This window comes from Mesocricetus auratus, unplaced genomic scaffold (genome assembly GCF_017639785.1).
Source record: "Mesocricetus auratus isolate SY011 unplaced genomic scaffold, BCM_Maur_2.0 Super-Scaffold_100004, whole genome shotgun sequence".
Classification (NCBI taxonomy): Eukaryota; Metazoa; Chordata; class Mammalia; order Rodentia; family Cricetidae; genus Mesocricetus; species Mesocricetus auratus.
In genome coordinates, this window is record NW_024429189.1 from 59510071 (window position 1) to 59535598 (window position 25528).

At 40.4% G+C, this 25528-nt stretch overlaps 1 protein-coding gene across 7 annotated transcripts in view; it reads left to right on the forward strand.

The window, feature by feature from the left end:
* Ambra1 (autophagy and beclin 1 regulator 1) overlaps positions 1–25528 on the forward strand; it is a 196486-nt gene that overhangs the window by 49346 nt on the left and 121612 nt on the right. For 4 of the 7 annotated variants that reach the window (XM_040745841.1, XM_040745843.1, XM_040745842.1 and 1 more), the window contains exon 7: positions 807–2263. In XM_040745841.1, coding sequence (XP_040601775.1) covers positions 807–2263 — 1457 coding nt within the window. The remainder of the gene's footprint in view (positions 1–806; positions 2264–25528) is intronic. The other 3 variants (XM_040745845.1, XM_040745846.1, XM_040745848.1) reach the window with 1 other exon arrangement.

The window sequence follows — 25528 nt, forward strand, 5'->3', positions numbered from 1 at the left end:
CATAATGTGTCTTAAATTTTGTGTGGATAATTTGCTTGAATGTGTGTCTGTGTACTGTGTGTGTGCTTTGACTACAGAGACAAGAAGAGGACATTAGATCTCTTAGAACTGGAATTGCAGCCAATTGTGAGCCTATGCAAAAGCAACAGATATTCTTAACCCCTGAGCCATCTCTCTAACTCCTAAAAATAAATCTTAAAAAAAGAGAAATAACCAGAGGCTGGAGAAATGGCTCAGCACTTGCTATTTTGTTTTATCAGGGTTCCCGGTTTTATTTCCAGCACTCATGTAGTAGTTCACAACTGTCTGTAACTCCAGTTCTATGGTATCCGACTCCCTCTTTTGATCTATGGGCACCAGACACATGTGGTGCACCTAAATACATGCACTCAGATATAAAATAAAATAAATTTAAGTAAGTAAGCGAGAGAGAACGAAAGAGAAAGAAAGAAAAAAGAAAGAACGAACTTGTCTTCATCATGTATGTCACTCATGTGTCTCTGGCTGGTTGAACTTTTGTTTCCCCTCACTGCTTCTGTGTCACAGAGATGCCTTTTATGAAATAATTTTTATGCCAGCTGTACTCATTCAGATATGTTGCCATTTGGAAATGAATAATTTAATACCATATGATGGTTTTTAACCTGAAGCTGATTAGTTTAAGTGCCTTATGGGGAGAAAGATTTTGCTTATCTATGGAGGCGGTTCTCCTTGGATGATTCCAGTTTTAAGTTTCTCTTGATGTGTTTGGAGGTTCTACCTAATTGTCCTGCTCTACCGTCTCCTCCTACTGGTCCATGTTGCAGGGTGACGATGAACCAGAAATTCCTATAGATGGAACAGAATTATCTCACTACCGCCAGCGTGCCCTCCTGCAATCACAGCCAGTTCGCCGGACACCTCTCCTCCACAATTTCCTGCATATGCTGTCCTCCCGCTCCTCTGGCATCCAGGTGGGAGAGCAAAGCACAGTACAAGATTCTGCTACCCCCTCACCCCCACCGCCTCCCCCTCAGCCCTCCACGGAGCGTCCCAGGACTTCCGCTTACATCAGGCTCCGACAGCGGGTCAGTTACCCCACTACAGTCGAGTGCTGCCAGCACCCTGGGATCCTGTGCCTTTGCAGCCGCTGTGCTGGCACTCGAGTTCCTTCCCTCTTGCCACACCAGGACAGTGTCCCCCCTGCTTCTGCCAGGGCTACTACCCCTTCCTTTTCTTTTGTACAGACCGAGCCCTTCCATCCCCCGGAGCAGGCTTCATCAACGCAGCAGGACCAGGGCCTCCTGAACCGGCCATCTGCCTTCAGTACAGTCCAGAGCAGCACTGCGGGCAACACGCTCCGCAACCTCAGTCTGGGTCCTACCCGTCGCTCCTTGGGGGGCCCTTTGTCTAGCCATCCTTCTAGGTATCACAGAGAACTAGCTCCTGGGCTGACAGGTTCTGAGTGGACCCGGACAGTACTCACTCTGAATTCACGCTCTGAGGTAGAATCTATGCCCCCACCCAGGACCAGTGCCTCCTCAGTGAGTTTGCTGTCTGTGCTGAGACAGCAGGAAGGTGGCTCTCAGGCATCTGTGTATACTTCAGCCACAGAAGGAAGGGGTTTTCCATCATCAGGGCTGGCTACTGAGTCAGATGGAGGGAATGGTTCTAGTCAAAACAACTCGGGTAACATTCGCCATGAGCTTCAATGTGACCTGAGACGCTTCTTTTTGGAGTATGACAGGCTGCAGGAACTGGACCAGAGCCTGAGTGGGGAAGCTCCCCAAACCCAACAGGCCCAGGAAATGCTCAACAATAACATTGAATCTGAGAGGCCAGGCCCTTCCCATCAGCCCACCCCACACAGCAGTGAGAACAACTCCAACTTATCTCGGGGCCACCTTAATCGATGCCGTGCTTGCCATAATCTTCTGACCTTCAACAATGATACCTTGCGTTGGGAAAGAACCACACCTAACTATTCATCTGGCGAGGCTAACTCTTCCTGGCATGTCTCTACCACCTTTGAGGGCATGCCACCAAGTGGCAACCAGTTGCCACCTCTTGAGCGGACTGAGGGCCAAACACCTAGCTCCAGCAGGCTGGAGTTGAGCAGCTCAGCTAGTCCACAAGAGGAGAGGACTGTGGGGGTGGCCTTTAACCAGGAAACAGGCCACTGGGAACGAATTTATACCCAGTCCACCAGATCTGGAACTGTGTCACAGGAGGCCTTACATCAAGACATGCCTGAAGAAAGTTCTGAGGAAGACTCCCTCAGGAGGTAAGCAACTGCTGTCCTGTATTCTACCTTCCTTCCTCTTCTATCCATTGTCCTTCAGTCTTAGTGATGTTGTGGCTTTATCTGAAGTGTCTAGGACCCATGCATCATCTTGGGGAATCTTGCTGTGGTGCAGAGATAGGATCAGGCCTGGTGGTGTGAGTCAACTGCTGTACTTGTTTATTTTTGTCTAAGCCCAAGACTCTGACTTTAGCCTTGAAAGGGGAGTGTAGATTGGGTTAGAGTGGCATGAGGAGATAGAATCATTGATTTTCCTTGCCTCAACTTTTGACTTTGAAATTATTATAGGTATAGACTGGTTGTTAAGAGTATAAAGTGTCCAGAGATGTTTTGTTTAGCTCATTGTGCCGCCTCTTCTTTGAATGTATTGTTTTGAACCAGCTCAGTAAGGAGCTGAAGAAATGCGTGCATGAATATATGTACATCAAGGAAAGTGTTTTTTTTTTTGTTTGTTTGTTTGTTTTAAATCAGATTTATGTTTTTGGACAGCACCTCAGCTGCCCATTTAGGGTTTTTTGTTTGTTTGGTTTGTTTTTGGTGGTGGTAGAGATTGAACTAAGAGCTTTATAAATACACTTCTACTTCCAAAATTCTTTGAATGGACCTTCCAGATGGCTGTTTACCTCAGGGTGGGGGAAGATAAGAATTCATGGAAGGAAGGCCTCTCCATACATGAATTGACATCCCAGACAGCTCTCATGAAAGAAGAGTAGGAGTAATAAACCTCATCTTCCCTGAATGGTTATGTGCACACTTATCTTGATTTATCAGGGTTTTCTTTCTGTAATTATGTAAAGGTCAAATCTAGTGTAATCACTAACTACTATAATATTGGAGCCAAACAGCATATCACTCTACATTATATCCTCTGCTGAAGCAACTAAAATTTCTCTAGCATAAGCTAAGAAGGGTGGGAATATGGATTGTGCATATCGTGTACTTGTTATTTTTAGAGGGTGCTTTATTCAGTCATTTAGTCAATAAACGTTAATGAAATGGTTACAGTGTTTTCCAACACTGTACTAGGCACTGTACCCACTAGGGTATACAGTATTACTATGGTGGCAAGGCATATTTACATCTATCAAAAGTGTAGGTGATCTGGTACAACTTTTAAAAATTACATCATTATTTATTGTGTACACAAGGACGGTATGTATTCCAGGGCACATATATAGAGGTCAGAGGGCAGCTTTCAGGAATTGGCTATCTTTTTACACCATGTAGGTTCTGGTGAAATCAGGCGTGGTGGTAAGCACCTTTAGCCTACTGAGCCTTTTCACCATCTCCAATCTCGTGCTTCTTTGTGTGCTGATAGTAAATGGAGTCTAAGCAGAAAAAAAGAAAAAAACTGGTTTAATGTTAACAAAAGTGAACTATTACCAAAACAAAAGCTATATAATGTCCAATAATGAAAGATTGGTAAAACTTGGAGAAGGAAAGACCTTTTTCTTTTAGGGTAATAGTACATTCTCAAGAAGAAAATATATGATGCATGCATAATAATGGGGACAGGGAGTCTGGCTGGGCATCAAAGATAGACAAATTAACAATTGTTTTTGTGGAGAAGCTCTGAATTCCTAGCTTGGAATATTTACCTTTGCTTAAGGGCCCTGTTCTTCTTGAGAGGCAAGAACAGGGCCTGACATGTTGTTGGTACTCAGAATTTATTAAAAGCAGCCAGGCAAGGACTGTCTTCAACTACTGACATTAGAAGCTTATCATTTCTTGCCTCCAAAATAACTGAGCCTTTGGTCAGTGTTTGTACATCTTGCGTTAGCAGTACTTCTTGTGGTACTCTACTGAGTAATTTCAAAAAGGCTTAAAATAAACTCCTAATGTATGCAGAGCATTAAAGATAGAAGCTAATGAGGTCCTACTATGTAAGGTACCACCATATGCTTGCTTTGAGGTAATTGGGAACAGAGGGTGGGGGAACCTGGGAGACATAACTTCTGATTTCTGCAACAGCTTTGTGCAAGGCAGGTATTAAATTTCTAAGAAAAGTGAGTCCCTTAGAGAAGTCAGAATTTCTTGTTGAAGGTCCTTTAGGACTGGAGCTTGGAAGATGGCCCAGTAACTAAGAACACATATGTAAGTACGAGGACTTGAGTTCAAATTCCAAGTACTCACATAAAAAGGTACATGTGGTATGCATGCTTGCAACCTCATCAAGACTTTAGGGGGCTTGCTGATCAAAATTATGAGCTCTTGGTCCAGTGAGAAATTTGTTTCAAAGGAATAAAGTGGAAAGCAGTAAAGCAGGACTTCTGATTTCTGGATGTGGACATATGTATGTACACACGCAAATATCCCACACACTCCAAAAAACAAAAAAGAAAATATCATTTAGTAGGTCAGAGTGAAGATTTAAACTAGTATGCATTACTAAAGCTTTATCCAGTTGTCAGCGTATGGCATGTTCCTTAATATGATAATCCTGTTGTTGTTATTATTATTTTAGATTATTTAATTTTATGTGTATGTATGTTTGGCATGCATGTGCGCTATGTATGTAGGTGGTGCCCATGGACATCAGAAGAGAACGTGATCCCCTGAAACTGGAGTTACGGATGGCTATGAACTGCTCTCTGGGTGCTAGGAATCTGGGTCCTTGGCAAGAACAAGTTCTCTTAACTGCTAAGCCATCTTTCCAGCTACCCTCCTCCTTCTGTCTTTTAGCTTTGTTTTGTTTTGTTTTTGTTTTTGTTTCTCTGTGTAGTCCTGACTGTCCTGGGACTCACTTTGTAGAACCAGCCTGGCTACAGACCAGTAACCAGTGCCAACAGCTCAGAGATTTGCCTCTTTTTGCCTCCTGAGACCTGGTAATAAAAGGCATATGCCACCACCGCCTGGCCCATTTTATTGTTATTGCATTCATTTATGAGTGTGTATGTATACATATGTGTGTTCCCATGTGGAGGGTAGAGGATGACTTCTACCATGTGAGGTTCAGGGGATCAAGCTCAGGTCATCAGGCATGGTGGCACGTACCTTTTACTCACTGAGCCATCTCTTCAGCCTGATGAACCTTAGTGCCTTAGTGTTTTTGTTTTTTAATTTGCTCATTTACTCATTTTTAAATTAAGCATTTTTGAGATAGTATCTCACTGTCCTGATAACCTTAGCTTTAAGTGAACTATTTATTTTTCTCTTTTAATTTTTTTTTACTATGGAACTGTTCCAATATAAAAGTGAAAAGAATAATAAATTAATTCCTATGTATCTTATCATTTCATATTAAAAATCATCAAGTATTAGCTAGCTGCCATTTTAGTTTTTTCCCCTCTTCTTTTGTCTATATCCCTAAATGCTACCCAAACCCAGATAGCATATAATTTGTCTATAAATACTTCATTGTTTCCAGAACAAGGCTCAGTGAAGCTTTCTGTGTTGATGAAAATGTATCTGTGCTTGTAAACATAGTAGCCATGAGCAATATGATCATTGAGTAACTGAAATGTGACTGTTAGTTTTTGAGGAACCAATTTCAATTATTTATTTATTTGTTTATTTAGGTTTTTCCAGACAGAATTTCTCTTTGTAGATCAGGTTGTCCTGGAACTCACTCTGTAGACCAGGCTGTCCTGGAACTCACAGAGATCCACCTACCTCTGCCTCCTTAGTGCTGGGACTAAAGGTGTGAGCCAGTACCTCTGGGCCTAATTTCAATTACTTTAAGTAGACAGATGTGGTTAGTAACTATCACATGACACACATAAAATATTAATTATAATTTCTTAAAATTAAAAGAGAATATTGTGTGTGCATGCCACAGTGGATGTGTGGAGGTCGGAGGACAACTCTATGGAGTCTGTATTCTTTCCATCTTCATATGGGCACCAGGTTTGTGTGGCAAATGTTGTTACCCATTGAGCCATCTTGACGTTAACATTGAAAAACATGTTTTGAGACATGGGCTTTCTTTGAAGCCCAGGATGATCTTTAATATGAGAAAATTCCCCTGCATCTTTTTTGTCTCCCACTGAGACAGGGTTTTCTTTGTGTTGCCTTGGCTGTCCTGGAACTATCTTTATAGGTCAATCTGGCCTAGAACTCACAGAGATCAAGCTTTCCTCAGTCTCTTGAGTGCTGGGATTCAAAGTATGTACTACAAAGCCTGACTTAATAATGTTTTTATTATACTTATATATTGGGGTGTGGGTGTGGGTGTGGGTAGGTGGCACACCTGTGGAAGTCAGAGGACAATTTTCTGGAGTTGGTTCTCTTCTACCATGTTGGTCCTGGGAATGAACTTGGGTTCTAAGATTGGTAGCAAGCACCTTCACCCACTGAGTCATCTTGTGGTCATTGGCTAATCATTTATTGGCAGGCTTTTAAAATCCTAGAAACTCTTAAGGATTTATCAGAAACTTTTGTTTTAATATTTTTTTCTCTTAGTGATTAAAAAGCAGTTTGTGCTGTAACTTAAATGATATCAAACTTTTAAAAAGAGTGCAGTTAAGTAGTAGTAGAGCACCTGCATAGTATGCATGAGGCTCGCTCAATCCCCAGCACTAGGGGACACATGTGTATACACGCACTTGTGTACAGTCTTGTCACCTTGTGACAAATTAAGTTTTTTTCTTTTAAGGCATGCAAATAATACATAATTCTCATTTTAAAATGATATTGATACTACTTAGGGAATCCTTTTACCTGAGCTAGAATATAGTACATTATGAGGAATGACAGCTGGCTCAGAAATGAGGCATATTGTGAAATATTTTAAGAGTACACTGTCAAAGTGGAGCCATTACTTACAAATTTAATGGTTGCATTCTGGTATAAATTACAAATATAAATTTGTGCTAGCTAAACCCTCATTTAAACTGCCTTCTAAAGATGCTGTATTGTCTACCTGTGTGCCAGCTCATGCTTCTGTTTTCCAGCAGATGTCACTGTTGGGCTGCTGCTCCTGCTAGGTTTGTCTGGCAGGGAAGAAAAAAGTGTTCTTATGGTCTGTGTAGGAGGTAAAATCTTACAACAAAGCCCATTTTTATAGGTGACTATTGTTGCTAAGTGCATGGAGTTCATAAAAGGTGATTGTACTTGAAGATGGAAGGTTTTGCTTTTTGGCCTCCTAGTAAGAAATGGGCTGTGGAGATATGTTTTGCTCTCTTCGTGCTACAGGGATAATTGCTGTGTGTGCAAATGTATTACTAAGCACATCTGTATTCCAATAGAGCTCTGCGCTGCTGAGCGGTAGTAATCAGCTCATAGGGTGTCTCGTTTTTCTTGTGGGCAGAGGAGGGCCGGCTGTTTATGTAGTCTGATTCCATCTTACTCCTTGGGTGGTAAGCCTTTTACCATCAGAAACATCTTTTTTTTTTTTGGTCTAGGAGATCAGGGCATTGTGAGAACCTTTGGCCTTTGAAATGCCACCCGTTTATTTATTCATTTATTTATCTGTCTATCTATCTATCTATCTATCTATTTATTTATTTTTTGAGGCAAGATCTTACTATTAAGCTCTGAATAGACTGAAACTTGCTAAGTAGACCAGGCTAATCTTGAGATCCATATTTCTCTGCCTACTGGATGCTGGAATTAAAGGTATATGTCACCATGACAGCTTGAAATGGTGTTTTGAAACTAGAAGTAACCAGAAGTACTAGTTCAGCCTCCCCCGTTCCTCTCATTTCCTTCAGTGCTAGGGATTCATCCTGGGGCCTCATGCATACTAATGCATACTAAGCAAAGAGGTACTGAGTAGAGGTGAGATTTGAACTCTGAGATCCTGAAAGGGATACCTTTTCCTTCACTTGTTTGTTTATAGATAGGATCTCACATAGCCCAGGCTGGCCTAGAACTTTTAATATATTGGGAGGATGATCATGAATTTCTGATCTTCCTGTACCTATCTCTCCAAGTGCTTGTATTACAGGTGTGTGCCACCAACCCCAGTTTATATGGTTCTGTGTTGTGGGAACTCATTTAGTCTGAGGAACAGCCCCTTCTGGAAAGGGTCCCAGTCATTTCGTGTGGACTGGGGGCAAGTTCTCTCATTTTCTTGGATGGTGATCTCTGCTTGGATGGCAGCTTCCAGTACTTGGGGCAAGGATCTTGGCACATTTCTGCCTAATTTTGTTATTTGTGAGTGTTTCCCCAATAAATACCTGACTTCCCTTTATCTGGGCTTTCGTGGACTCTTACTACAATTTTCCATTACATTTTGATGTCCAGTGTGGGGCATGAACCCATGACCCTGAGATTAAGAGTCTAATGCTCTATTGACTGAGCTAGCTGGGCTGCAAACCCAGGGGTTATTAAATGGTGAGTAAACACTCTACCACTGACCTGCATCCCTAGCCCCTGCACTTTATTTAAGGCTCTGTCTTAAAAACAAAAGGTTGTGTTCTGAGAACTGATCCTTTTGATCTTTACTTTTTTCTGATGATGAATTAAGACCAAGAAGCATGGTGATGCCCTTAGAGTTAAAATTTAGTCTAAAACACCAAAAAGGTTAGAGTTAGATAACCCTCATTGGACTTTCAGGTTTCTTAGACTTTTATAAGAGGTTGTTTTGGAGATTGCAGGCTGAAGCCCCTTAATGTTCTGTGAGCCACTCAACTCCAGTCAGTTACATGGGATTTTTCCATGGAGCCTTCAGCCCAAACACCATATCTAAAGGGAAATAAATTGATATATAAACTAGTTATAGGTCTACAAGAGGGTGAAAGCAATCTAGAAATTAGGCAAATACAATTTAGAAAGGGGTCCAACTTTCTTTTCTTTTGTGCAGTGACCTAACTGGTTTTGGCGCTGTTGCCAAATGACTGACAGAAACAACTTAAAGGAGAAACACCTTATTTTGACTCATGGTTTGGGGAACACAGTTCCTCATGGTGGAGAAGGCATAACAACAGGCCACACCGTATGATAATATTGTGTACAGCAGCTGATTATTACATGGTGCCCATCAGGAATCAAAAACCTTGACCGGAACTTGAACATGCTGGAACTCATAAGGTCCTAGGTCAGCTGGATTACAGGCCCCATGTCTGGAAGGTCCCAAATAGTGTCACTAGCTAGGAACCAACTATTCAAAAACAAGGACCCTTTGAAGGTGTTTCACTTTCAGACTGTAACAGACAGCTTCTTTAGATGGAGAACATCCTCAACTTGTTATTCAGAACATAATACAAAGCTAAAAGCAGGTAAACGCCATGCAAAACTGATGACCTGAGTTCAATCCTCAGAACATACAGTGGAAGGAAAGAACTCTCAAAAGTTATCCTGTGATCTCCACCACATGTGTACATAGTACACAGGCTCTACCACTCACCCCGCCCCCCATGCGCCCTCATCTATCTTTCTTTGGAGAAACCGTCCCTGACTGCCCCAGATAATCACTCCTTCCTTTGTGCTGCCTGGGTACTAGATACTTCTTGATTTCACTGGTGAGAGGCAATTATTCTTACCCCCTTTCTTTTCTGTCTGTGTGTCTGTCCATATGTGTGGATGCAAATGCTAGAGGTCAACATTATGTGAGTTTTTCCTGACTCTCCACCTTATTTATTTATGTTTTTTGAAGTAAGGTCTCCCTATGAAGTCTTGCCTGGTCTAGAACACTGTGTTGACCAGTCTGACCTCAAACTCATAAAGATCCACCTGCCTCTGTCTCATAGTGCTGAGATTAAAGGTGTGAGCCACCACACACCCAGCTTCTGCCTTACTTTTTCATTTTCACACAAGTCTTATGAAATCAGAACTAACTAATTGGATAGAGTGGCTGGCTGGACAAGCTCTTAGGATTCTTCTGTCTCTGCCTTCCAGTACTAGAATTAGAAGCACATGATGTAGACTTGGGTGTATTTGATTACCTCTCTGTCATGAGCCCACTAAAAGTAGTAATTATGTATGAATGTCTGCTATCTCTTGAATACCACCTGTTTTTCAGTAGTTGAATTGAGCAATTTGAATTGAAATTGTGTTACTTTTTTATGTGTGTGATATCAGTGATTGAACCAAGAGCCTTGAGTATACTAGGCAAGCCTCAACCACTGAGCTTCATCTCCAGTCTTTTTGTTAATTAATTAATTTTAATTAAAATAATCTTTATGTTATTATTGTGTGTACATGCATGAATGCTTGTGGGGTGGGACACATGCTATAGTGAGTCTTTGGAGGTCAGAAGACAAATTTTGGGAGTCTGTTATCTCCTTTTCTTCCAAGAATTGAACTTGGGTCATTAGGGTTATCTAGAAAGTATGTTTCTTGCTAATTTGCTTAGGCTGTCCTTAAGCTCACTGTAGTCCATGTTGTCCTATTCTCTTATTCCCTAGGAGTTTCAATTACATACCCGAACCATGGTACCCAACTTACATTCCTTATAATTTAGTGTGAAATATTAATCCTGTTTGCCCTTTTTGGTTAAAAAAGGATAAGATCCATTATATCATATTCTTTTTATTGTCATCACTTTTTTTTCTTTTTCTTTTTGGTTTTTTTTTTTGTGATAGGGTTTTTCTTTGTAGTTCTGGATGGCCTTGAACTCACTCTGTAGATCAGGCTGGCTTTGATCTCAGAGAGATCCACCTGCCTTTGCCTCCCTAGTGCTGGGATTAAAGGTTTGTGCCACCATTGCTTGACTATCATCATCATTTTTTTGAGACATAGTAGTATGTGTCTCACTCTGGTCTCAAAATAGCTTAAGGCTGGCCTTGAATTCATAATCTTTCTTCCACCATCTCTCAAGTGTTGCAATTACAGATGTGTAACATGTTCAGCTCATATCTTTTAATCTTATAGTGAATCCTTGGTTCAATAAATACATGTTGAATAAATGAGGTGGTATTACTTAAAGATATACTTTACACAATGCTCTCAGATGGCTTGAATTTGTTCCTCTGTTTCACTATGGTACAGCGTTCCTAATCATCTACTGGTTGTGCTGAAGCCTGTAAGAAGTCTCTAGCATTTAGTCAGATGCCCTTCACATTGATTGCCCTCTGATGACTGAGGGCATTCTTTGATCTTGGTGTTTAGCATCTCAGTGATAACTGTTATCTCTGCTGGTCAATGCTATTGTAAATTTTTTCTGTTTAAAGATATTTCTTAGTTGATAGAATGCTTGCCTAGCATGCACAAAGCCCTGGGTTGTATCTCCAGCACTGAATAAATATGTGGTGGTACATATCTGTAATTCCAGCCCTTAGTAGATAGAAATGGGAAGATTATATATAATTCAGGGTCATCCTTTGATGGCTAGCTTGGGCTACTTGAAACTCTCAAAACAAATAAACAAACAAACAAACAGATGATGTTCAGTATGGCCTGAGCCCAACTTTGTTTGGAGCAGAGCAATCCATTGTAGGGGCTATATTTGTGATCTCAATGAAGATATACTTGATAAAGTTCAAAATTAAATGTGTAAAGGTTCTGTTTTCTGTTCATGTTTTATTTTTCTTTTAGTTTTTGTGAAAATACTGAATTTGTTCAGATGTAGATTGTTCAGGTTTTGAGAAAGTGTGTATTTCGTTGGTTTGGGGGTGGGCAGGAAGAGGTTCTGAACATCATTATAATGAGTCGGTTTTATTTTTTTGTAGTGTTGGAGATAGAACCCAAGATCTCTTCCTATGTGTAGTGTAGTACTGAACTGTACCTATGCCCCATCTTTTTTTTTTTTTTTTAAACAAATGTATTTGTTTATTTGGGGGAGGTATGTACATGCCATGGGGTGCTCAGAGGTCAGAGGATGATTCGTGAGATTCATGTCTATCTTCTGCTTTGGACTTTCCTCAAGTCATCAGCTTTGGTATTAGGTGGCTTTTCTGACTGAGCTACCTTGCCAGTCCATCAGACTGCCTTTTAAATATTGAGACGATCCTAGGTTTTGGTTGATGTTACTATTTTCTTATGAGGATGCAGAATCCTTATATAGTATTTTTTGCTCAATCTCTAAGAATACAGAAGGTTGGCTCTACAAACAACTGGTAAAGATGTGGTCTTTTTTACTCAAGGTACAATAAACTTTTGAATTATTACTCAGAAGCTTGGCAGTTCAGAACAAAGAACGGTCAACCAAGAGAATTTCATTTTGGGAATGGACAAACGTTGAGTTGTTTCATTCTGGGAAAAAATGAGAACCAGGAACACAATCTATGGTACAATTAAGCAGCATAGTTTATGGGACACAAAGGGAAGCTAAACCCAGACCTTGGAGGAAGAAATTGAAGATAAGGGAAGACTCCCTTGTGTAACTCTTATAACCCAGAATGACAAGCTTGTGAAGCACACTAAGATCTCTGTTCACTTATGCATGCATCAGGGTGGTAAGGCCATTTATTCAGTTAATAGATACTAGGTTTACCAGATACTGTTTTAACTATCAACATAGAATTCTCATTCTAATGGGAGAAACAATAAACAAAAGTAGGTAGAATGATAGATGGTGACAAGTTCTGTGGAGAAAAATGGATGAACATAAAAGGATGTAGGGTATGGGGGATGGTTGCAGCTTAAGACAGAGTGATTAGAGGAAGTTTGATAGGATAACATTTGAGCAGTGTTCTCAGGGAATTATAGAAACAAACTGTCAACACTGGGAAGAAGAGCATCATGGAGCCCATTCCACATGGAGGGATGCTTTCTCTGCCTGGATACACGGGGAAGGGCCTACCCAGGTTCTGCCCTGGATGAAATGACAGACTCTGGAGATCCCCCCCAAGGAAGAGCTCACCCTCTCTGGGAATGACATGAGGATTGGGGTGGGGGCTGGGAGGGCTGGTGGAGGGACAAGGGAGGAGGAGTGGGAGAGGCAGCTGGGATTGACATGTGAAGCATGCATGTTTCTAATTTAAATAAAAACACATATTGAGGGAAAAAAAAAGATGTCTCCCTGTTTAATAGGAGATGATGTTGCAGAAGTGACAGGGATGCTATATAGGCTCTAAGCCTTTTAATGGATTTTGCCTGTGTCTGATAAGAAACCTTCAGATTGGAGAGAGAGAGAGAGAGATCTGATATTATTGTTATTTTTGGTTAGTGCTGGGGGTTAAACCAAAGGCATCCTCTACATGTTAAGCAAATGTTTTATCATATTCCTGAAGACCTTGTTTAAAAAGATTATTTGGCTGCTGGTGGAGAATAGACCAAAAAGTGGGGTAACTTAAATTATGCCAGCTCACACATCTGTAGATTATTTTGTGTTTTAAGGCTGGTGAAAGTCAGTAGGCAAGAGCTACCAACTGTCAGAATAAGAAAGGCTTACGGGCCAGGGATATAGCACTGTTGTAGAGTACTTGCCCAGCAAGTGTCAAGCCTTGGCTTTAATTCCCGATACTGGAGTGAGGAGAAGAAAAAAAGGAAAAGGGAAAAATAGGAAGATTTTGAGTATGTGTGGGAAGGGCTGCTGAATGGATGAATGAGAGAGTCAATCATCTTCAACAGTGCTACTCCACAATCCCCAAATCAGAAGATGTATTATTATAATTATACAGAAGGGAGAACCTGGAAAATTTATACAGAACAAAGCTTCATAAGTGGAAATGCCTGTGTTCTGTTGCTTAAAGAACTAATGTAGATTTATTTGTTAAAAAATCAAAACATAGCCAGACTGTGGTAGCGCACGCCTTTAATTCCAGTACTCGGGATGCAGAGGCAGGCAGATCTCTGTGAGTTTAAGACTACAAGAGATTGTTCCAGGACAGCCTCCAAAGCCATACACAAACCCTGTCTTGAACCCCCCCCCAAAAAACAAAACATTTCAGAAATGTGCAGTTATAAAATGTGAAGTTCTCTGTGATGCCTGTGCTGAAAGATAATCACTGTGAACCATTTGTGTAACTCCAATTGTCCTCTATGTAGATGAATACAGTTCTTCCCTCAGTTTGTGAAAATGAGATCATGCCTGGTCTGTTCTTCAATTTACTTACTTCTCATACTGTCATGGGCATGTTTCCATGTTCGATATTTTTTAACAGTGGCACAATATTCTAGTCATAGTTAGTTGTTCCCTGGTGATCTGATCTGGATGGTTTCTGTCTCTGTATTGTATTGCTGGAACATTTTTGTATGTTCATGCATATGTTTCCAGAAGATGAATTTCTAGAAGTGGGATTGCCAGGACCAATAAGTATAACTGTTAATGGCAAATGAAAATTATAGCATGTTCAGTATCACTAATTTAAGGTGGCATAAAATATTCCTTATTTCCTGTTTTATTTTATTGAATTAATTTCAAAGATCAGTACTCTTAATTCTTTTTGCTCCATAGTCTGAAGTTTCATAGTAGTAAATTCTCCCATCATTGGATTTTCAGAAGCTTAAGTCAAGAATATAGGTATTATATACTTTCCTTACTCACATGTTCATATGAGAAAAGTATAGCATTTCTGACATTCAGACCACATGGTCTTTGTGTCTTATAAAATGACTGGAACATCCAGGCAATGTTTGCTAATTATAAGACAGTGTACTTAGATATTTGAGGTGTCAGCCAGATTAGTTAGGCAATCCATTGCTCTTTGGTAATATGAATATAAGAATAAGTGGAGTGGAAGAGAGGTACAGTTTGATGTTACTCTTTCTCCTTTCTCACCTTTTCTATTCACTTACTTTGAGGTTTGTTTATTCAGTGATTCACCCCCCCACCCCCGGTTTCTCTTTGGCTTTGGAAGCTGTCCTTGGACTAGCTTTGTAGACCAGGCTGGCCTCAAACTCACAGAGATCCGCCTGCCTCTTGCCTCCCAAGTGCTGGGATTAAAGGTGTGTGCCACCACACCGACTTGTTCAGTGTTTTTGAGAAAGAAAGAAAAAAAAATAGCAAGAAACTAGCCAGGCTGGCCTCTTGACTTACTTTCTCAAGTTTTAGGTTTACAGATTCATGCCAGTATGAACACCTTACTTTTGGGGACAAATGCTGGCAACTGATCCTAACGCCCTGTTGGAGAAGTAGATGCTCTACCATTAAACTATATTCCTACCTCCTAATCAGTCTGAATTCTAGGTGTGATCTTTTCCCTTCCTGTACATTAGGGTTGGCATACTTTGTGCAAAGGACAAGATAAACATTGACAAGGTAAATATTTTGAGTTTTGTAGATGGTAGATTTCTATCTTTTGTTTGTTTTTGGTGTGTGTGTGTGTGTGTGTGTGTGTGTGTGTGTGTGTGTGTGTGTGTGTGTGTGTGTGTTATAAAACAGGGTCTCTGTGTCTCCCAGGATAAAAGATCGTGCTTCAGCTTCCCTATACATCTATCCACTGAGCTGTATCCCCAGTACCTACTGTGAGACTTGATGGTTAAGAGCAGGCATAAGTGACTGAGAATTTCTTATTTCTTGTATTATCCACCTTGTAGCATTCATCTAGCCTCACTAAGTCTGTTTGGGAATTTTGTGTCATTGAGGCAGCTTGGGAAGAGATGAGTCTCTAGGTCTTCCAGGCAGTGTGCCTGACAGGCAGCCCTTCCCTTTTCTCACTGCCGATCAGATTAGCACCTGGTAGGGTTGAACTAAATTATCCCTCTTCCATCTCTGAGTCTGAATGGTGTAGAGCAGGCCATATGTTTGTGTACACCAAACTGAAAAGATGTAATCGTTCTGTCAGCTCAGGGAATGGAGTGTCAAGGAAACTATGGTGAGATCTGTATGTGAGCTGAAAATACACTGAAACTTCCCATGTATTCATCCTTCCTCCTTCTAGTCCTTCTCTCTACTGTCTATTCAGAGAAACATTCTGAAGGATACACTGCAGTGTGTTTCAAGATCATAATACCAGGTATAAGGGATTCTGTTAGCACAGTATATTTTACTTATTGTATGGGTAGAGATATGCAATAGTCCCCTCTTGGATTTCTCTTGCATTTGTGTGTATATGTATGTTGATGGGTGGGTGTGTTCCAGTAATTTTGTTTTTGCCTTTTTCAAAAAAACATTTTGTGTGTGTATGTGTGTGCATGATCCCACCTACCTGTGGAGTTCAGAGGTGCCAAATCCCTTAAAACAGTAGTTATACATGGTTGTGAGCTGCTTGATGTAAGTGGGAGGAAGGAACTATGAACTCTGTAAGAGCAGTAATGCCCTAACCATTGACCTGTCTCGCTGGCCCTATTTTTGCTCCTTTCTGATGATGTTTTCTGTGAACAGAGTCACAGAATCTGTTCAGTGCTTCAGTGAGTGGGTCTGTGAAATTAATCTGGAGATGACAAATAGTCTTCAAGGTAGGGTTGGCCATTAAGCTGTTTCAAAAAATTTCAATTTCTCACATAAACCTGGAATTCTGAATTTTGTTGAGAAAAGCATAAAATATAGCAATATAGCAATACTGATATTCATTTCCACTCAATAATCAGCAGGAGTTGAATGGTTGTTCCTCAAATCAAGACATAAATTCTTTTTTCTTTGTTTTTGTTTTGTTTTGTTTTGTTTTTTGTTTTTGTCAGAGGCCTGCTATAGAGTCAAGACTGGGAAGGCCTCAAACTCGTGATCCTCTGTCCTCTGTCTCACCAGTGCGGGTATTGCAGGCATACCTGTCCTGGCCTTGAAGTTTCCATATTGCTTCCTCTACCTCCCTCCCTAAATTTGGTATTTTAGGGACGCTGGAGAAAAGCATAAGACTTTGTCTTTCTTTTCTCTCTTTTGAGACGGTTCCATGTAACCCAGACTAGCCTCAGATGCCTGTGTAGCTGTTGATGACTTTGATTTTCTTGCCTGTGCCTCCCAGTGCTTGATTTACAAATGGGCACTACTATATATGGTTTGGCATGAGCTTTTTTGCCTTAGTCCACACTAGGCTGACTTCATGGTTCCTACTTGTCAATTTTATGTGGAGATCATTGCATCATTTTGGTGATTAAGGGTGCAGTAGCATTTTTCTACGTGCTTCCCCATGCAGTTCTGCCTAAGGGAGGCACTGAATGTTAGTATGGTTGCCCCTACTAGATCTGTCCTACCTAATTGAGCCACAGAGGCTTCCCTGCTGACTGTGGGTTGACATGCTGACAACCCTCACCTAAGAAGCTGCCTGATTTTTTAATAGCAACAATTAACAGACTCCTCCTCTGTTTCCAGAGGGGAAAGAAGGGAGGGTTCCAAGCTGATTTGCTGGATGAGGCTCACTTGAGTGAGCTGTTCTCCATTTTGTGAAGTTGCATAGAATAAGAGCTACCTTCTTTTGGACTGTGTGAGTAAACTACATAAAATATTCTCTATTTATGAACAGACCACCTCTGACAGGGATGGGCACATGATTTGGTTGTTACCTGCCAGGAAATTAAAATCATGTGAGAGCAAAAGTGGAAAATTGTGTTAATAAAAGACTCCAAGGTTGAAATTATGACCTTGTCTTTGATAGTTGAGCTTGTTGACATTATGCCCTTTTGCTCTGCTGCATCAGAAGGTGTAAGCACGCATCTTTCTGCCTCTTCCCTTTTTCTCCTCATGTTCACATGGGTATCCCAGCTTCTGCAACTTCCTTTTCTGCTGTCCTTTTTATTCACTTTGATTGGTAAGGTGGCTTGTTATCATTTTCTTTTTGTTCTGGAGGCTGATAGACTCCTCTACAAATATGTGACATAGATTATATTCAACGAATTTTCAAGTATATAGTGTAATATTAGCTATATGCACGTAGCCATATTGATTGAGATGGTACTGAGGATTGGAACCTTGAAAATATTCTGCGCGCACACGCACACACACACACACACACACACACACACACACACACACACACACACACACACACACACACACACCCCGCACCCTACGACAGGGTTTCTCTGTGTAACAGCCCTAGTTGTCCTGGAACTAGTTCTGTAGACCAGGTTGGCCTGGAACTCACAGAGATCCGCCTGCCTCTGCTTCCCAAGTGCTGGGATCAAAGGCGTGACTCACCATTATTCAACTATTAGGGTTTTTTTTTTTTGACAGCTCTTATTCATCCATTTATTTATTTATTTACTCATTCATTCATTCATCTTTGGCTGTCCTGGAACTTTCTTTGTTTACCATGCTGGCCTCAAATTCAGAGATCCTTCTGCCCTTCCTTCCCTTCCTAGTGCTGAGAATAAAGGTGTGAGTCACCACTACCTGACTACTAAATTTTTTTAATTGCATTTATTTATCTTGATAGATGGAGCAAGGGTGCCATGGTGTCACATACTTGGAAGTCAGAAGACAACTTTTGGGAATCAGTTTCTCCTTCCATCAAATGGGTCCCAGGGATCTAACTCAGGTTGTTGTGCTCAGCCCCTTTACCTGTTGAGCCATCTCATTGACCCTAGTTTTTTATTTTAAAGCAGTGTCTCTTGAGGTTGCCCAGGCTGTCCTTGAACTTGTAGTCTTTCTTTACCTTCCTGAATAGCTCAGATCACAAGCTTGAACCACCGGGCCTGGCTTGCACAATAATCTTGAGAAGTGTTTCATCTTGCATGATTTAAATTCTATGTTCAACGAGTCCCTGGCAGCTACCATTCTCCTTGTGTTTTGTGAGTCTTGTTAGGCTACACACACATACATTGTTTTTTAGTGCTGGAAGTTGAATCTAGGGAGGGAATCACATATGCTAGACAAGTAGTCTATCACTGAGTTACACCCCCCACTCCAAGATACCTATTTTTAAGACAGGGTCTTACTTTGTAGCCTATGATGGCCTTGAACTCCTAATCCTCTTTCTTAGCTTTTTTAGTTGGGATTGTAGGTGTGTATCATCATGCCTAGTGTCTAATATAATTCTTGTAAGTATACTACAAGAATTGTTTTTTGTGCTTGGCTTATTTCACTTAACATCATATCTTAAAGGCTTATCTTTGTTGTGTTGTACCATGTGTTGAGAATGTTCTTAATTTTTATTTTTTGTGTGTTGTGTCCATGTTTATGGAGGCCAGAAGCTGATTTCAGGTATTGGTTGTTCTTCACTTTAATTTTTGAGAGGGAGTCCCTCAACTGAACCTGGAGCTTGATTCAGCTAGACTGGCTCGCCATTGAGCCCCAGGAATCTTCTTGTCTTGACCACTCTAGTTCAGGGATTAAAGATGCATACTGTCATGTACAGTTTTTTTGTTTTGTTTTGTTTTTTAAGGACTCTGATGTATCAAACTCAGGTCCCATGCTTGTGTAGCAAGTATTTTACCCCTTGAACTGTCTCCTTAACCATTTCCTTTTTAACTTCTCTTAATTTTAAAACTCTGTTGTATGAACTTGCTATATATATTTTGAGATTATAATATAATTACATTTATCCCTTCCCTTTCCTCCTTTCAAACCTTCCCATATAACCTTCCCTACTCTCCTTTATACTGAGTCCTAGGTCACCCACTTTCAGATACTTCAAAGTGTCCCTTCTTGGCCAATGACTCTAGTCAGCTTTCCTCTTTTCCAGCAGTTCTTCTGCAATTAGAGATATGCATGTGGTATCACACTTGTTTGTTGTTTTAATGTATTTCTGGAGGATCTTTAGTAAAAGGCCAGCCTAAACTACCTAGGGAAACTTGTTTCTCAAAAAAATTCTTTTTTCATATTTTAGATTTGAGACTTTTTTGGGTGATGGTGGTTCAAGGCAGCGTTTCTCTGTATGGCTCTGGCTATACTGGAAATCCCCCTGTAACCAGACTGGCCTTGAACTCAGAGATCTGCCTGCCTCTGCTTCCCATGATCTGGGATTAGAGATGTGTGTCATCATCAGACTTGAGATTCTTTAACTCATAAAGTCTATGTAAATATTCCTAAATTTGAGAGTCTCCAAATTTAGAAGTATTCCTGACCCTAAGCATTTTAGATAAGGGATACTCCAGACTGTACTGATAATGTAGCCAGTGGCAAGAACTTGGTATTTATAGTGTGTATTGTTGCTCTTACAAGGTTTTATTTGGATGTGGTACATGTGACTCTCAGGGTTCATGTACCTATGTTTAAACTTTTATAGTATTTGTCTTCAAAATAACTTTCTGACAAAACACCTTTTAGACTTGATGGTTTAAATGGGCACCATATTATATATTCCTGACATATAGTAGTTGTAATTCAAGGAAGAAAAAAATTGTTTGAATTTTGGACTTCATAGGACTGTTTGCTTAATATTGTTTGTTTCTTTTTTTTTATTTTATGTTAGACATCAAACCCAGGATCCTACTCATGCTAGATTCAACTACACTCTATCACTAAACTACATTCTCAGCCTTACATGTGTTCTTAGTTCATAAAAATATCAAATATGGAAACTGAGAATAAACTCACAGTCACAAAGCATAAGAGCTGGTGCAGCTGAAATTGATGTCTGCCTGATTCTGAAACTCAGATACCACATTGTGTCCATTTTTCTGTTGCTTAGATTCAGACCATTTAAGTATGTCAGGGAAGTTTAACAGCAACAGCATTCTTGCCATTTGGGTTAGATAATCCTTCATTGTGGGAGGCTGTCTCATGCCTTGAAGGGTGTTTAGTAGTATTCCTGCTGTTACATAAGTAACACTCCCCCAAACCAGTTGCAACTACCAAAAATGTCTCCAGAAATCGTCAAGTGTCCCCTGGGGAACCCTCCTCCAGAAACACTGGTAAAGTAGTTCATGATTTGTTGTCCGTTGATCTGTCTGCTGTTTTAATGAGGCATCTTGAAAGGGACTGACAATGGCTGCAAAATATCTTCTAATGTAGTTACAAAAGCCCTGGTTCTGGTGGTCTTGAATCATGCTTTTCATTGCTCCTCCTCCCCTTTTTGTCTTTTTTCTTTTGTTTGTGATTTTCCTAAATAAAATACAGCTGGATAAAGTGGTATTTATAAGGATTCTTTTAAAAGCAGGTATCCATTCAGTAGACATTCAGATCACTTCAATTATAGCCATTAGTGCTAGTAAAAAGAAAGCAATTTACATGTTCTAATTATAGTGGGGGCTACAAAATTTTTAGCAAGCTGGAAATGAAATGGCTTCCAGAGTCCACAGAGTTAACCTTCATCAGGGTAGTATGATTGATATACTGGAGGACGCTAATGTGCAGCTCTTTGAAGGAACAGAGGAAGGGAGTGAAAATTGCAGTTTCTCTACTAATTGTACTTGAGGTGTCACTTATGACAATTTCATGTTGTCTAGGCAGAGGGAAATGGTAGAGAAATCATTCCAATGGGTTCTCATATGTGGAATCCAGAAAGACTCATGGTAGTTGCTAATCAAGAGCAGGGTGGCAGGGCAGAGTGGTACATCCCTAGAGGCAAGTCAGTAATGTCAAATGTCACAAGAGAATCAGTCAGAACTGACTTCAGATTTAAGAAAGTGATTGTACTTTGTGTGAGCTCAAGGACTAACAATGGACTATTGAGACCCAGCTGGAGTCTTTGCCCTCTTGTCTGTTTCTACAGACTTCAGAAATGCATTACATGAAGATCTGAGCTGGGAAGGCTGCCTCTGTGATGGTTAGTAAAGCCCAGCTCACTCTGCTTCCTTTTTCTACATTTTCCTGTAAGGCTCCATGGACTTCCTCTCGTTGCCCTTTTGGTTGGGGCTTTAAGATTTTTCTTCCTGTTAGAGTTTTTGCTATGTAACAGTCAAGTCAAGGCCTGCTACTTAAAACAAAAGTTTGATCATTGTATTTTATGTATATGGTAGTTTTGCCTGCATGTATCTCTGTGTACCTTGTGCATGCCTAGTGCTTATGGAGACCAGAAGAGGGCATTGGATCCCCTGGAACTGGAGTTATAGGTTAAGCCACAATATGAGTCTGGCAATGAAACCCAGGTCCTCTAGAAGAACATGAAGTGCTCTTAACTGCTGAGCCACCTCTCCAGCCCTGGTGGTTACTTTTTAATGACTGGCCTTAGTCAAGAATTTTTAGGTATTTAGTTTAAGAGTAGAGATGTGAAAAAACAGCTTGGATGATATTTACATGTTTCTTGGTATTGGTTCTATCAAACATGTTCTTTGTAGAAGTAACGGGCTTTGAGGTAGATTTCTAGGATTTATCTATTATTCTGAATAAAGTTAACCCAGACGTCAGAATTGTGAAATTCTGTAAATCACTTCATGATTTTAGGGGAATGAGTTAGGATGCACTGCCTCTTCCCTCCGTGTCTATGTTGCCTTGAAATTAGGGTATGTTCCAGCTGCAGCTTGTGGGATGCGCATGTAAATATATAGAACTAACTGGCTGTGTGTCAGGTGTTTGTTTCGTTTATAGATCTGCTCTCATGTAGCATCTAGTGAAAACGTCTCTGATCTAAATTCCTGATTTTAAAACAGGTCTGGGGTCTGTTCCCAGAGACACTGTATAGATCACTTTGTGCGTTTGAGGTACATGTATACAAAAGTGATTTTTTTTATTATAGATTGAAGTTTGACAAATATAAAACATGTGGAGGATTTGTAGCAACTGAGTCATTTATTTTTGAAAGGTATGGAAAAATAGCTGACTAACAAAGAACAGAGGGTCAGATGTTCCCAAAGGTGTCTGGTTGAGTTTTCAGGCAAGGCTTTATCTAGACCATGATTACATATTAGGTGCTGTCTTGGTTTGAGTTTTTATTGCTGTGAAGAGACACCATGACCACAGCAACTCTTATAAAGAAAACATGTAATTGAGGGTGACTAGCTTACAATTTCAGTCCATTTATGATTAATGATGGGGAGCATAGTGGCATGTAGACAGATGTGGTGCTGGAGTCCTACATCTTGACTCAGAGGCAACTGGAAGTCGACTGACTGTCACACTAAATGAAGCTTGAGAAAAAGACCTCAAAGTCTGCCCCCACAGTGACACACTTCCAACAGAAAGTATGGCTCAGATTAAAGGTGTGCCCTCCAGTCTCAAGGTCTGTATTTTAAAAAAGTGTGTGTCATCCAGCCTCCTCCAACAAAGACCACACTTTCTCTAACAAGGCCACACCTCCTAATAAGGGCCACTCCCTGTGAGTTTATGGGGGCCAAATACATTCAAACTATCTCAGGTACAAATTTGGTTTATATTCTCTTTGGTTTTGGTACTATATTACTTTATGCTCTGATGTTTCACTACCCGTTGCTTACTGCCCAGAGGTATTGAAGAATACACTAATGTTTGGTAAAGAAATCTTTGTGCTTTTCTGGTGACAATCATTGTTTTGAGTCTCCTGGATTGTTTATGCGTGGTCATAGTAAAATAAAGCTGATCCATACCACAAATGAGCTCTTTCTCTAGTATGTCTGATTCCCCACCACACCCCCATCACCCTTTTAGCTGTTAACCTGTTTTGGTCCACACAACAGGGACAGGAATTGTCTGTCAGGTTCTGTTGGCAACTGCACCACATAATGGGAGTGCACCCTTAGAACTGTGGGGCCCTGCAGTGATCAGATGAATACCTATCGTTGGATAACTTAAATGATAATTGCTAGTGTGTGAAATAGGGAGGCTTTGATGCCTCTGCTTTAAATCAGAGATGTCAACTTGGAAATCATAATAGAGGTGTCATTTCAGAACACACAATTATTATTATTTTTTTTTTACAAAGAATAAGGACTTGTCATCTCACATCCTGGGCATGCGCTGAGACAAGATCTGGAGCTTGCAGAGCAAGATTAAGAAATGAAGCAAGCAACGATATATCCAAGTTTGTTTGACCTACTGTCCCTTTACCCCCTCCAAATATTGCCCTCTTTCCTTATGAGATCTTGTGGCAACATACAGTCTAGGAGCATAAATGGTCATTTCTTAGGCAAGAAGACAGCCTCTGACTTTATGATTTAATGAGCTTCCAAGGAACCAGGCTTATTTATAGGACAACTATGTCGTGGCTTAAGTGATCCAAAAGATAAAGGGTGATGTAAACAGTTTCTGAAAACCACCTTCCTCCAGGAATTTTTTTACTGTGTGTTTTTCAAAGTCTCATATCTTGTCTCAGACTCATGGGGTCAGTAAAGAACAATCAGATATGCTTCCTTTCGTATTTTTCCCAGTCTAGTTAGACTGCCTGCTGATTCATGGGCTTGGATATTTATTTGTCTCCCATTACATGTTAATTAGGATGTGAATTTTGATGGAGATAAAAAGATGACTTGGAACCAATACTAGCTTTTATGTAGCTTGTAAGTCTAAAAGCAGACACAGACATGTTTATAAATAACCACAAGGAGAAGGTGTTTTGTTTTTTTTTTAAGTTGGTCTATGTAACACTGCTGGCCTGAAGCTTACAATGTAGACCAGGTTGGTCTCGAAGTCACAGAAATCTAGCTGTCATCCTAAAGCTGGAATGAAAAGTGTGCACCACCATGACCAACCCCAAGAGATCTTAGTCTCTTAAGAGAGGTGCCACAATACTGGTGGAGTTCTGAAGGATCTTTATGGGCAGCCTCAAGGGAATGTTCTAGAGAGAATAAATGTAGAATAACAAGGGAGTGTATAAGTTTATCTAGTACACGGATTCTCAAAATATGATAGGGAAACCCAGAAGTCTAGTGGTTCCTATGGATGTTGAGATGTCCTTTGTCTTTTCACCTCATTCTTTCACAGAGGTGTGGTGGGGATTTGTAGACCACAGGACATGTGATGATATTATATAATTGACCACTATTGCTGTGTATATGCGCTTCCTATTATTTGTAATTTCAAATAAGTTTTAGTATCAGTAGATCCCATATAAACAAAAGTCTAGTGGCTCTGTGGTTTTGAAGGAGTTCTGATACCAAAAGTGTGAAAACTTCTGAATAGACTATCTAAAAGGAAAGAGAAGTTTCACTGCAAAACTTTCTATGCCAAGCTACAGCATTTAAATTTGATTTTCTAGGCATGAGGATGCTGTTGGTTTGGATTTGGCTCCTAATTTAAACAGTAGATGTCACACAGATAAGGCAAGGGAATTATCCCTTAAGGCATGGGGCTCTAGTGGCACCTTAGCTCCTGATGTGAGCTCTTCTGTCTGCAGAGGCTGCACAGCTCTGACACTGGTTAGAGAAGGTCTGAACATGTTTGTTGTTTTAGGATATTGGTTTTCTCTGTAATCTGACAACAGGGATCCTTAGGGTATAATTGTTTTGTAAAGAGGTGTTGTCACTGGTTTGTGTATTCTTACTAGACTACTGCCTAGACTTTCTACTTCGCAAATCCTAATGTCTATTAAATTTAAAGTGAAAGATGATTGTTGGTTTATTCTGTATTGATTCAATTTATAAGTTACATTTATTTGTATGTATGTATATGCACATACATGTCCCTTCACATAGGTGGAGGTTAGAGGACAACTTGTGAGTCACTTTTCCTCATCGACCATGTAGGTCCTTGGGAATTGAACTCAGGTCACCAGGCTTGAGGGCAAGTGCCTTTACTCCTAGCCATTTTGTCTG